This window comes from Trematomus bernacchii, unplaced genomic scaffold (genome assembly GCF_902827165.1).
Source record: "Trematomus bernacchii unplaced genomic scaffold, fTreBer1.1, whole genome shotgun sequence".
Lineage (NCBI taxonomy): Eukaryota > Metazoa > Chordata > Actinopteri > Perciformes > Nototheniidae > Trematomus > Trematomus bernacchii.
Window position 1 is genome coordinate 12,088,962 of NW_022987973.1, and position 11,706 is coordinate 12,100,667.

General features: G+C 40.3%; 1 protein-coding gene across 1 annotated transcript; it reads right to left on the reverse strand.

Annotated features, from left to right (window-relative positions):
• Positions 1 to 5,932: 5,932 nt before the first annotated feature.
• On the reverse strand, positions 5,933 to 11,332 carry adprhl1 (ADP-ribosylhydrolase like 1). Its single transcript, XM_034116817.1, has 7 exons — positions 10,720 to 11,332; positions 9,334 to 9,498; positions 8,899 to 9,024; positions 8,581 to 8,721; positions 7,202 to 7,329; positions 6,966 to 7,098; positions 5,933 to 6,875 (listed from the first exon to the last, which is right to left on the reverse strand). Exons 1-7 carry the CDS (start codon positions 10,934 to 10,936, stop codon positions 6,706 to 6,708), a joined length of 1,080 nt encoding a protein of 359 aa, XP_033972708.1. The 5' UTR covers positions 10,937 to 11,332; the 3' UTR covers positions 5,933 to 6,705.
• Between the last annotated feature and the right edge of the window lie 374 nt (positions 11,333 to 11,706).

Consider the following 11,706-nt stretch of genomic DNA (forward strand, 5'->3'; position numbering starts at 1 on the left):
AAACACCACAACAGACACGTTAAATGAAACGAATGCATGTGAACGGAAGATTTTTTTGAAAGCACATACTGTGCATAAACGCAAACGTTCCCGTGTAAAAGCAGCCTGAATGACGGATGAATGACGGAGAAATTAACATAAAATAATTAGTTACGTTGGTTTTTTAGCACCTGGCTGATAGGGGCACAAGGTTTGTTATTACTTTAATTAATATGTGTATTGATATTATGTGGTGTTATTTCGTAGTTTTGCAGAGTTTTGAGTCCATGCTTTTGAATTAGCAAAACTGCTATATTAGCCTACATGTGTTCTGCTATTCTGCTCTGTTAGTTAGGGGGCAGTAGTGAGCTATAATTGCATTATTTAGTTTGTATTAGAAATGTAACGTTTATAAATGCAAGGAATGGAGATGCTTTATCTGTGAGATGGTGGCTAATTATTGTGTTTTCTTTCTTTTCATAGCTCTTACGTTGGTACATTGATACTTAATGTATACATGCAAGGGTGTACAATAAAAGGATACCATCAGTTCGAGAGTATGACCATTATTCAGCTGGGGACGCATAACATTACAACACTATTTACAGTATTGCTGTAATATTACAGTATAATTTTTTAATTGCTATACATTTCCCGCCTAAGGATAATATTCCCACAATGCAGCAGAACTATGTGCTGCAATACTGTAATGTTACTGTACATTGTACAGTAACATTACAGTAGTGCTGTAATATTACAGTATGGTTTTAAAGTGCTGTATACATTTCCCGCCTAAGGATAATATTCCCACAATGCAGCATAATCTACAGTATCACACTGTATTACAAATTAAAAGTAAATTACTGTGGGTAATACAGCAATTTACTGCCTACATTACAGATTTTTTTTACAGTAAATTAAATTACTTCAAATTTGATTTAAGCGTTTCTGCCCTACACAGACAGTAAATAACAACACCATACTCCTGATCATCGCCACTGCTACGTATCAGGATAAGCCTTGTGATGGACGGATGATGGATCATGTAGGCCCGGTCTCTTATCCTCTTGTGAAAATACCAGAGTAAGTAAGTGCAAATGCAGACTCATGTTTTAGCAGTAATGTAATCCTGCTGATGGGTGGGGTAGGATCTCTGAATAGGATGAGTTTCCAGCCACATGTGACATGTTTGTCAAAGCTGTTTGCAACCTTTCATCTGTGGGCATCACCACAGTATCCTCTTTATATTTGATTGAAAATCATTTATAAAAAGCCTTGTAACCTTCATGACCATGTATTTGGCAATGTGTCTGGGTCAGTGAGTCTGTATACACTGCAGCCGGTTTGTATAATGTATTTTGCACTCGTGCATTTGAGCTTCAAGCATGGTTTGAAATGCAATTTATCATATTTAAAATCATTGAATAAAGGTTTTTTTAATTGCTTACACACGTTTTTGAAAACATGGCTCATTTTCTCAAAACAAGTGCAAAACACCTCATATATCCTGCAGAATTACTAAGTGCACTTACCAAAACCAAACATTTGCACCCAATTGGCAAACACTTTATTTACAGTTCAAGACACTTTGTCCAACCAACTACACACCATTGTGCTCAAAAGCACACTCATCTTTTAAGGTCATTCTGTATGTAGAGAATTCTGCATATACATTTTTTTCAAGTCTACAAAGATAAGTGCAGGAACAAAAATATACTGTTGTTATACTTTTATTTTTCTCCAAAACAAATTGGTGCAACAGTCATGCACAACACATAGTTACAGTTGTAAACAAAAATGATGCCTCTGTCAAATACAGTAAATCGAAAGGAAAACTTTGAGGAAAAATAAATATTTTAACAAAAAACAGAGGAAAGAAAAGTGCTTAGGCTGCATCTCGTCCCCTAGTTGGCTCTGGCCACAGCCCCTCATCAACATTCAGAAGAAGCATGCACCTATAGCCTGACGGTCATACAGCTTCAACCGTTGCAAATAACTCTTCAACTACTTATCCTCCCTCTACATATTCCCACTTGCTGCTATCCATATATCCATTGTTGTGAAGAGTTAACATTTTTACAAAATTAAGTTCTGTTTTTATGGTCATTTGGCATGTATATTTGTTAATTGATTCATGTGTGTAGCAATTATAATGGCAGTGTTTTGAAAATGTGTCTTACTTAGAGAACCACGTGTCTTGCAAAACGTACCAAGTTGAATTGCAAATTGGGGAGCTGAAAATGTGTTTAGAGTTTTGGAGATTTAAGCTGAGGTTTTGCTCTTTGAGTGTGAGTTTTAATAACTATGCTTTATGTGTCATTTTAATGTGTTAGCAACTGAAAAAAACTGTAAGCAGCATGCATCTGACACTGAAATAATCTGGCTTGTGAGCGCATAGGAGGAGCTGGAAAAGGATGCTATGGAGAGGGGATGGATGAAAATGGATGGATGGATTAACATAGATTTATACTGAATTAAATCATAATTCACCTTCCAAATGTAAAACTGTTTAGCTCTTTACTTCTACGTTGAGTCCTCCTATCATATATGTTTATACATGTAAATATATATATACAGCATAACATGTAAGGCTCCATGCAGCCTAAGAAGTTAACAGTCCTGATAATATGAGGAACGTTACTATTTGTAACAACCTGATAAGTTCTTGGCCAGCCAGTGTAACTAGTAGTTTATTTGGACGTTATCATTGCTATAAATAAATATTGAGGTGGACTATATTGTAAAGCGCTTTTATGAATATGTCAACCTATTAAATTATACATTAGATTACTTGTTTGCACTGCGTTTCTGTAGCTGTTACTTTGTATTAACTTTGTATTGTTGCTAACGCATGAGGGTACATTCAGATGAACTAAAATCCTAATTTGAATTCCTTGTACAACATTCGTGTGTGCATCACTCACTGTTAAATACTACCAAACTAGAAGTTAAAGGTGTCAGTAAATCGTATGGTTTTGGGTTTATATATTTGTTTGACTGAAGGATCCCCATAGTTGATTGTTTTGTACTTTGGTCTCTGTTTAGGACTGTGTCTCTCAGGTTGAATGTTTGCTAATGTTACTGCAGAAATCCTGGTGTCTTCAAATGCATCCTTAATGGCACTGTCTTCAGAAAGTCTCAAACTTTGTGGCACACTATATTTGATGTCCTTTGTTGTTACATCCTCTCTTCCCTCTCCGGCCTCCTTGTCTTTTTCATGTGCTTTACTGCCGGTTAGTTTTTTTTCAGTTATAAGGGTTTGTCCTTTCATTTTGTTAGGAGGAAATACGTTTGTTCCTATTGGCACCGATCCAGGGTCAAAAGCAGTTATAGAACTATCAGACTTAAGTGTCCCTGTTCCATCCAAAGGAGTTATGATTTCTGGGTGCGGTCCTGATTGACTCTCATCCGCAGCATCTAATCCAAATCTGCGAACACATGGGATAACGTACATGGGCGTCCTTCTTTGAACGTTCATAGCTTTGGTTGGATCTTCCACTGCTCTCTCCTCCATTGGTTTAAGGCTTGTATTTGAAGAAAGTTCTTCAATGTTTGGCTTTATTTGACATCTCCCTGAAAGAGCTGCAGTGTCACTTGGATCTTCCACTGCTCTCTTCTCCATTGGTTTGAGGCTTGTATATGAAGAAAGTTCCTCAATCTTCGGCTTCATTTGACATCTCCCTGAAGGAGCTGTGTCACTTATTCTCACATTTTGTAGATCTATATGACAAACTTCCATCTTCATGTTTGGTATCTTTTCCAAGGTTGGGCTTTCTGATTGTTCCAGGGAATATAGTTTAGGAGAATAATCTACACAGGTGGACCACACAGGACAGCAGGTCACGATGGTCGCCACATGCAACATCACCTCGTCTTCTACCTGTGGAAGAAGCCTACAAGGCTCTGTGAGCAACGTCTCAGTGACAGATGATAGACAGAGCAGCTCTGGATGTCCATATTTGAACTTGATGGTGATACTGGTTTCTTCAGCTATAGTCTGAATTTCCTCATAATCCTCTGTCCTCCAACCCTTACCATCATTATTGGAAGTTTGTTCTGTATGGTTTAATGAGCAATGGCTTTCAGAGTTTTGACCTGATTGGTGGCCCACTGTTTGCGTAATTTGTTCTGCTTTCAAATTATCTTTTTCTTCCATGCTTGAGTTTACTTTTGTCAAAAAGTCTATGGCCTGATCTGGTCTTTGCTGTTTGTTGTTTTGCCCATTTGTAGATGTATTTCTATTCAACTGATGTCCAACAGATTTACTTTTCTTCTGCTTTTGTTGGTTGTGTTTGTGAACAGGCAGATCTGGTGCCTTTCGGTGCTGTGTTTCATGAGAAGATACCCTCTGTTTTATATTACTTGTCACCTTGACTTTTGCAGAAGGCTTTTCATGTGAACCTCTTAAGTCAGATCCCCTACATACAGTGGCAATGTTCTCAAACCACTCCATTAATGAAGACAGGAGTATCCCTTTTCCGATGAGACTTGGTTTGATTGGCTGTTTCTTCAGCATGTTCTCTCCCTTTTCTTTCTGCTCAGCTGTAGCAAACTTGGCCACAATATCTTTGACACTGGCCCCTGTCTTCATTCCTTGTCCTCTTCTAGTCCGATCCCTCTTGTGGATGACATTCTCACTGTCTCTGCAGTGGTTCACATTAGCTGCCAATGCTCTGCCAGAGCACAGAGTTCCTACTTCCCTTTGGTGGGTGATGGGAGGTTTAGGTGTGGAGCGTATGAATTTGGATTGGAGGAGCTGGAATGTGGTAAGACGTCGTTGTATTAAGCCTCCTGTTTTTATATCTCCTCCGTACTTGCTTGGCCATCTGTCTTTCGGTCGTTCTGTACAGCATCTTTCAGGAATTTTCAAACTGGTCCCAGCACTCTTTCCGTTGGTCGTTTTATGCTCTTCAGATGGCTGAAAAATGATGCAACTTATATGAAGTTGAGTTTGCCCAACTTCCTGATCAGGCACATCTGTGTAACTTTCGCCTACAACATCGAACCATGGCTTCTCTCCATATTGGTTTCCGTTGGTCCTCATGGGCAGATCCTTTGTAAGGTAATGCAGGAGACTCTCCAGAATCCCTCGGAGAACAGGACGGCAGCTGCGGTCTCTAATCAACTTCCTCAACTTACTGGCATCAGGGCTGTTACTGCTTTTCCGAGAATCTGGTCTATGGAGAATAAAGGACACGCAAAACTTAATCCTTGTAGCAATCTGGATTTCAGCATACCTGAATAGTTAGACAGCTGATTGGCAAATCATTAAATCAGTGTCAGTGCTGGATGCATAATTGTAAGGAGGTGTGTAATTACTTCAGTCAGGTCACTTATAACCAACAATGTGATGTCAACTGAACACAGGGTTTTGAGATTTTCAATATTTGATTTAGTTAAAATGTAGTTAAAATTGGACTTAATTCTCACTGAGACTTTTAACAGAACTCAATTATTGAACAAAATGTTTTTCTTCAATTATGTTTTAATAAATTGTACCTTGGAAGAGCATTTTATTGGTCTTGCACTATTTTGAGAATGAACGTAGTAAATAGACTAAACAGGTTATAGAATGTAAAAATGGTACCTCACAATTTTTAAATAAGGGCGGTAAAACTAGTCCAAGTGATCTCCAAAAAGCTTGATGTTGTCTCTCACTTATTAATCTTCTATTTGAGTGAATAAACAGAACTTCAGCTTGAACTGGACATACCAGAATTCCTCCCAGCCCCGCAGCAAAGTAGAGCAGATAAATGTTCAGACTTGAAGTGAGGTGCTCCAGCAGCGTGAAATTGTTACTTGTTATTAGTGCAGGGGATTGCAGAGTAGGGTTCTGAGGCGATCTGGTAGCAAATTAAGATAGGATACAAGCTGCTCATCAAAATTAATTTTGTAGTTAAGATAAAAAAAAGACAGGCACTTCATGCATGATATATATCTGAGTCCAGTTTAATATTCACATTATATATTCACCAGGAAATTGCTAGTAACTTTCACAAAATAGTACACTAATATTATACCTGATAAGAGCATCACAGTGCAAATAATAGTTTATCACAGTATAAGATAAAAGTAATACTATTGCACGAATCAACAATGTTATGTATTCAAACTATTAAAAGAATATGTATATAGATGCAAAACTACTGAATCTTAAAATCTGTTAGTTTATTAAAGGTTTGCACAATGTTTTGAAGGAATAGATCCTCCATGACACGACATAACCTTGTGCTTCGTGTTAATGCTGGTTAGCTTTAGAAGAGGGAAAATGCCAGAGAAGGAAATTATCGTGTATTCATTTTGAGAGGTTTACTATTCAGTTAAAATAAAAGTTAAAAAAGCAGAATAGTTTTTCTTTTCCTCACAGTTCTGTCAGAATAATATGAGTTGGAGACAGGTTATTCCTCCCTGCCATCAATTGACAAATATGCAACTGAGTGCAGATGCAGCTCCAGAGAGATGACCTCAAATGAAAGCAGTCATGACAAAGGCTGAACCTCAATACCCTAAATGGTCTCTCTTTTGATGTTCCTCTGCCTCAAATTTGCATTATTTTCCAATTCAAAGCAAAATCAAAGAGTGGGGGGGAGTACAGGCAAGGAAAGGACATGGTGCCCCTATAGACTATTAGGATTCTAAGAAAGAGAGGGAAGTGTGGGACAAAGGGAAGCAGCCTTGTGCAGTTCCCCTGATAGCCAGTAGGGTTCAGGCCAGTGTAGAGAAGGATTACATGTCTATGCACTTCTCTGCAGATGCTGCTTTGTAAAGCTTTTCTCCCAGCTCCTCCAGACGCTCCCTTTTGTCCAAATCCTGGTACAGGCTTTGGGGAACCTGACTCAGGCCGTGCATGAGGCCATAGAGACAACCTGCGATCAGGCCTGTGGCTTCACTTTCACCTACAAAACAGAGCATTTTCACACAAGTCACTTGTGAGCAGGCTCTGTGATTGATCTATCTGTGTTTGGAAATGTCTTGCAGGCACTCACCTCCATGAAACATGGATCTTTTGCACAGTTCTGCCCAGTCACCCCCTGCTGCCAAGAGGGAATCGTAGGCTATCATGGGGGAATCATGACCTCTGCGGCCCGCACGGCCCTCTGAGCTCCAGCGCTTATAAATCTGTAAGGATGAAGACAATGCAACAGCGGCACAATGTTCCTGTAAGGGGTTCTGTAAGCTAAACTGTATGTGTATTTTTTTGTGAGAGAGAAGTAGTATTTACCTTGTCTGTCTCCTCAGCGTCATAGCGATCAGGGAAGGTGGGTTTGTTCTGGTCTTCGTTCTCTATTTCTCTCTCTTCCAGGTAAAACTGCCACTTGGCCTCAAAGTAAAACCAGTTCTCCTGATACTCTGCACACAATCACACATAACTGGTTTCAATTAATGCTCTCTCAGTTACATGTAAGAAAAATAAAATTGGACTTATACCGAAGAAACACATGTTAAAGGTCCCCTATTATAATATTTTTCATCAATATATTACAGTTCTCAGTTATATACAAAACATGTCTCGTAAGTGTTTCAAAAGTGCTGATTCTGTGTCTGTTACTTTAGATCAGGGAGGTCAAACTCAAATACACAGTGGGCCAAAATAAAAAAATCGGTACTAGTCGAGGGCCGGACTGGTTCAATGTTTATTGCAAAACTTATTGAAATGAACTTATTGCACATATTAAACCTGGAACTAACAAAGCTTAAATTATTGCCTAAACAACATTAAACATTAAATAATCAGTTGCATTCATTTCTTATGGCTCTATCTGAGTCATTTCTTATGATTACATTTTCCCACAGGCCAACAACAGCTTCAAAAAAAACAATTTCCCTCAAAGAAAAAACCAAACATGCCCTGTTGTCGCAAGAAAAAAAGTGCAGAAGGAAACATTTAAACTCAGTTTGCTACTCCGTGATGCACACTAAGCCAGATACTTGGCATCTCATCTTGGGTGCAAGTTCATCAATGTTTTGGGTCAGGCTCTGAGCTGAGGAAATCCTCAGGATTGAGTGAAGGTGTGCGTGCAATATACCCGCGGGCCAGATCTAATAGTAATTAGAAATTATCCTGCGGGCCGAAATTAAATCCACCAAGGGCCTGATTTGGCCCCCGGGCCTTGAGTTTGACACATGTGCTTTAGATGAAAATAAGGTGCCACTACCCACTCCCCACTCCCCACGCCCCTCTGCAAGATATTTGGTTAAAAAAAAAAGCAATGGTGCTCTAGGAGGAGATTCAGGTGATAAGGTTGGGGGGGTTACCTTGGTTGGTTATTGGCTAATGGTTACACAACCTAAAAAACATTGTGACATCACAAAGTGGCCAAAATCTGATCAGCTCATTTTCAGACTGGATTTTATATAAATGGATCACGAAAAAAATAGAAAGGATATTTTTTCCTGAAACTTTATGAATCTCTTTACACAGAGGGGACACATATTTATATATACAAATCATGAATAAGTCGATTTAGCATAATAGGTGACCTTTGATATAACTGGTTTTGTTTTGTTTTTTACATAAGCTTCACTTGACCTGAATAAATCCACCAAGCTGTAAAATGGTGTCTTCGTCCCTCACTAACAAAGACAGAAACAGAATCTAACCTGCCAGGTGTCGTATTGTTTTCCTGCAGTAGTCCTCTGCTCGAGGGATGACCTTCATGAGCTCACGGCCCCAAGTCACCAGAGGTTTCCCCTGGATGGCATAGGATGCAAACAGTGCCGTTGTCAGGGAGCCTAAGAAACCTGAATCCAAGAGTGACACCAGAAGTCAATTGTTTCTACTGTAATGACAACTACAACTCACCAAAGTATTAAATCCATGTTCTTGTAGGTAAAGTATAATTAGATATGCAGCACAATAATCAGCCTGGGGTCTAATCAGATTTGTTTGGAAAGGTTCAAACAAGCTGACATCGTCACCTGTGGGGTGGTTGTGGGTCATCCTTCCAATCTCAATGCTGACCTCCACCAGACTGTTGATCCTCTCAGGTTGCCAGTATCTCATACCAACACACATGGCTTTGGCAGCCGCCCCAAACCCAGACCCTGGACATAAAGTAGACGTATAGCAAGTGGACACTTCCACAACAACATTTTCATAATAGGTAGTGTATAGCTCTAATGATTTGTATTAGACAGAAACAGAATAATAATCACCAACTACTTTGATAATCAATTCATAGTATAAGTAATTTTGACTTTGAGACATTTGAGAAAGGATGGACATTTTGTACTAGACCAAAAGATAATTTGAGGAATCAAGAAAAGAATAAGCAAATAAATGGATGATAAAATGTGTTGGTTGGGACCCTATTGTTGTTATTTTAGAAGAAAATCTCTACAATCTCCAATGACCTTTTTCATTGAAGGGTGTATGCCAGGCGAGCAGGAAGTTGTGAGGTTTGAGATGAACACATCCCTCCACTGTGGCCGGGTCAGGTGCTCTGCCCTGCAGCGACACCATGGCTTCAACATAGAGGCGCACCAGCTCCCGGTACAGGTCCTCCAGACACCAGTAATCTGGACACACAGACATACACACACATACACAGTGACTGAGAGTCAGTCAAGATTGGCATGCAAGGCGAGATGAGTGGCGCTGCAGAAGGCTAAGTTTAGCCTCAGCCTGCCACACCAAAGATTAGGACCAGCATGCCTTTAGAGCGAGTGGAGTCACTTCCACACACCATGAGGTCAACAGGGATCCACGAGCAGAGCCCCCAGCCATCCTGCTAGAAATGGTTTATGTGTGTACTGTTTGTTTGTGTGGGTACATGTGAGTGAGTAAGAGAGAGAGAGAGAGAGAGAGAGAAAGAGAGCCTATGATGACAAAATAGTATAATTAAGTAGTCAAACATTTTTGATGAAAGACGGGGATTGTCACCCTCTTGGCTGGATTTAGCTAATTCTGTTACATGGAGGTAGAGCGAAGATATAAAAATGTATACATTTATCAATAAAGGTGTGTTAAGAGGGAGCTGAGAAAAGAATCCTTATTTTTACACATTGTCTTTCTGGATGCTGGTGAGATATTTGACAAAGCAAACACTCACATTCGCAACATTCATTCCACTCCATCATATATAGTCTGCTGATGTGTGAGTGTGTGTGCAGGCATGCTGGATTGTGGCTAAATAGGGCTTCCTAATCTCAATGGATGTCATCACTATTTCACAGGACCACGGTCATCGGCTTTGAAGCAAGTCTGCAGCCAAACTTGATACTGGTAGATTATGGAGGAGTCTGACCTGCTATTGTTCCGTTAAGGAGAGCTGAGGGTCCGCTTTTCCAAAGTAATCTATTTTGGACTTTTCTGTCCCGGCAACACCCTGCGGGGGCTTGAAATGATGTTTGAGTGATATATAGTAAGGCTTCTACTGAGATTATGTCTTTGATGACCTATTGGGTGATGGGTTATGGTATGTAGGCAGGTTTTTCCTTTCAAAAATGTTCTGCCAGTTAACGATTAGCAGCTTCCATTGACTGTACAGAAGAAGCTATTCTGGTCTTAAATGAAAACAGATGTGATGTTAGGTCCGTATTTTATTGAACAGATAAAAAAAACTACAGGTTTCAGTTCTGTATGAAGGCATTTGTGTTGATTCTGATTGGATATTCAACATTGCAAAACAGAATAAATCAGCAATTGATGATATAGTAATGTTATGAGTTACACACCGTTATCTGCCTCTTAGACAATCATCAATCCTTTGTCATTCTTGACATCAATCCTAAACGTACCTGTTATGAGTGCTTCTGCTGTGGTGATGTGCATCAGCGTTGCATCACTCAGGGGCCAGTTTTCCGGGTCCAGTTTCTGGGCCCCCAGTCCCCCCAGAGAGGCCAGCTCCTCTTGGATCTGCTTGCCTGAATGGCAGTTTACCCAGTTTCCTTTTCTGTAGCCCAAAGCATCACCAACAGCTCCCAAAACCATGGCGGCCTTGAATTTCTCCATCATACTGGACAGCAACAGAGGTTGTTCTCTTGAATGAAGTGGTCACTTCTCCTGGGATCTAGACGGCTCCTGGCACAAACAAACGCTGAAGTATTACCTCCTTTCAGCTGTAATTCTTCAGCACATCAACCAAACTCACGGTCACAGAACCAAGGAAGAAGAACAAATTCCCTTGCCCCAAAACATCCTGAATAACAACTTCGTCGGCTCTCACAATATGAAGATTTCCGCTTGATGTGGAGCTACCACCTGTCTCCACTTCAATAAAATCTCTCTTCCCACTCGTGGAGCTTTGTAGAGTTTCTCAGTACCAAGGTGGATGTGAAAACAAACGCATCAAGAGTTTCTTTGTGTTGGGCAGCCGGTAGTTCAGCAGTGATCAGGTGTCTCCTAAAAAGGCAATCCCCATGGCCCCAAAGCCTAAAAGCTGGAAGGCTGGGTGTGGAGTGGTAATGGGGGCTGGACGCACTGGAAGAGATGCTAATATGCTGCTGGGTGGAGGGCAGGCTCGTCAGCTGGTGTGGACCTTGTTGACATCCCAGCTGTCCCATGGGAGGAGGGTAAGAATGGAGCATCATCCCTGCTCCATTAGCCTGCCTTCTTTATTGTTGAAGCTCAACTCTCTCATCTTTACCTCACTTTTAAAAACTGACTTATTACGCACCTCCTGCACTGACATCTGTTGATCTCCTCTGCAGTTATGTGCAATGCATCCATGACATCCCCTCCCTTGGGTTATTTTATTCTTCACACCTTTTTTGTGACATCGTTTC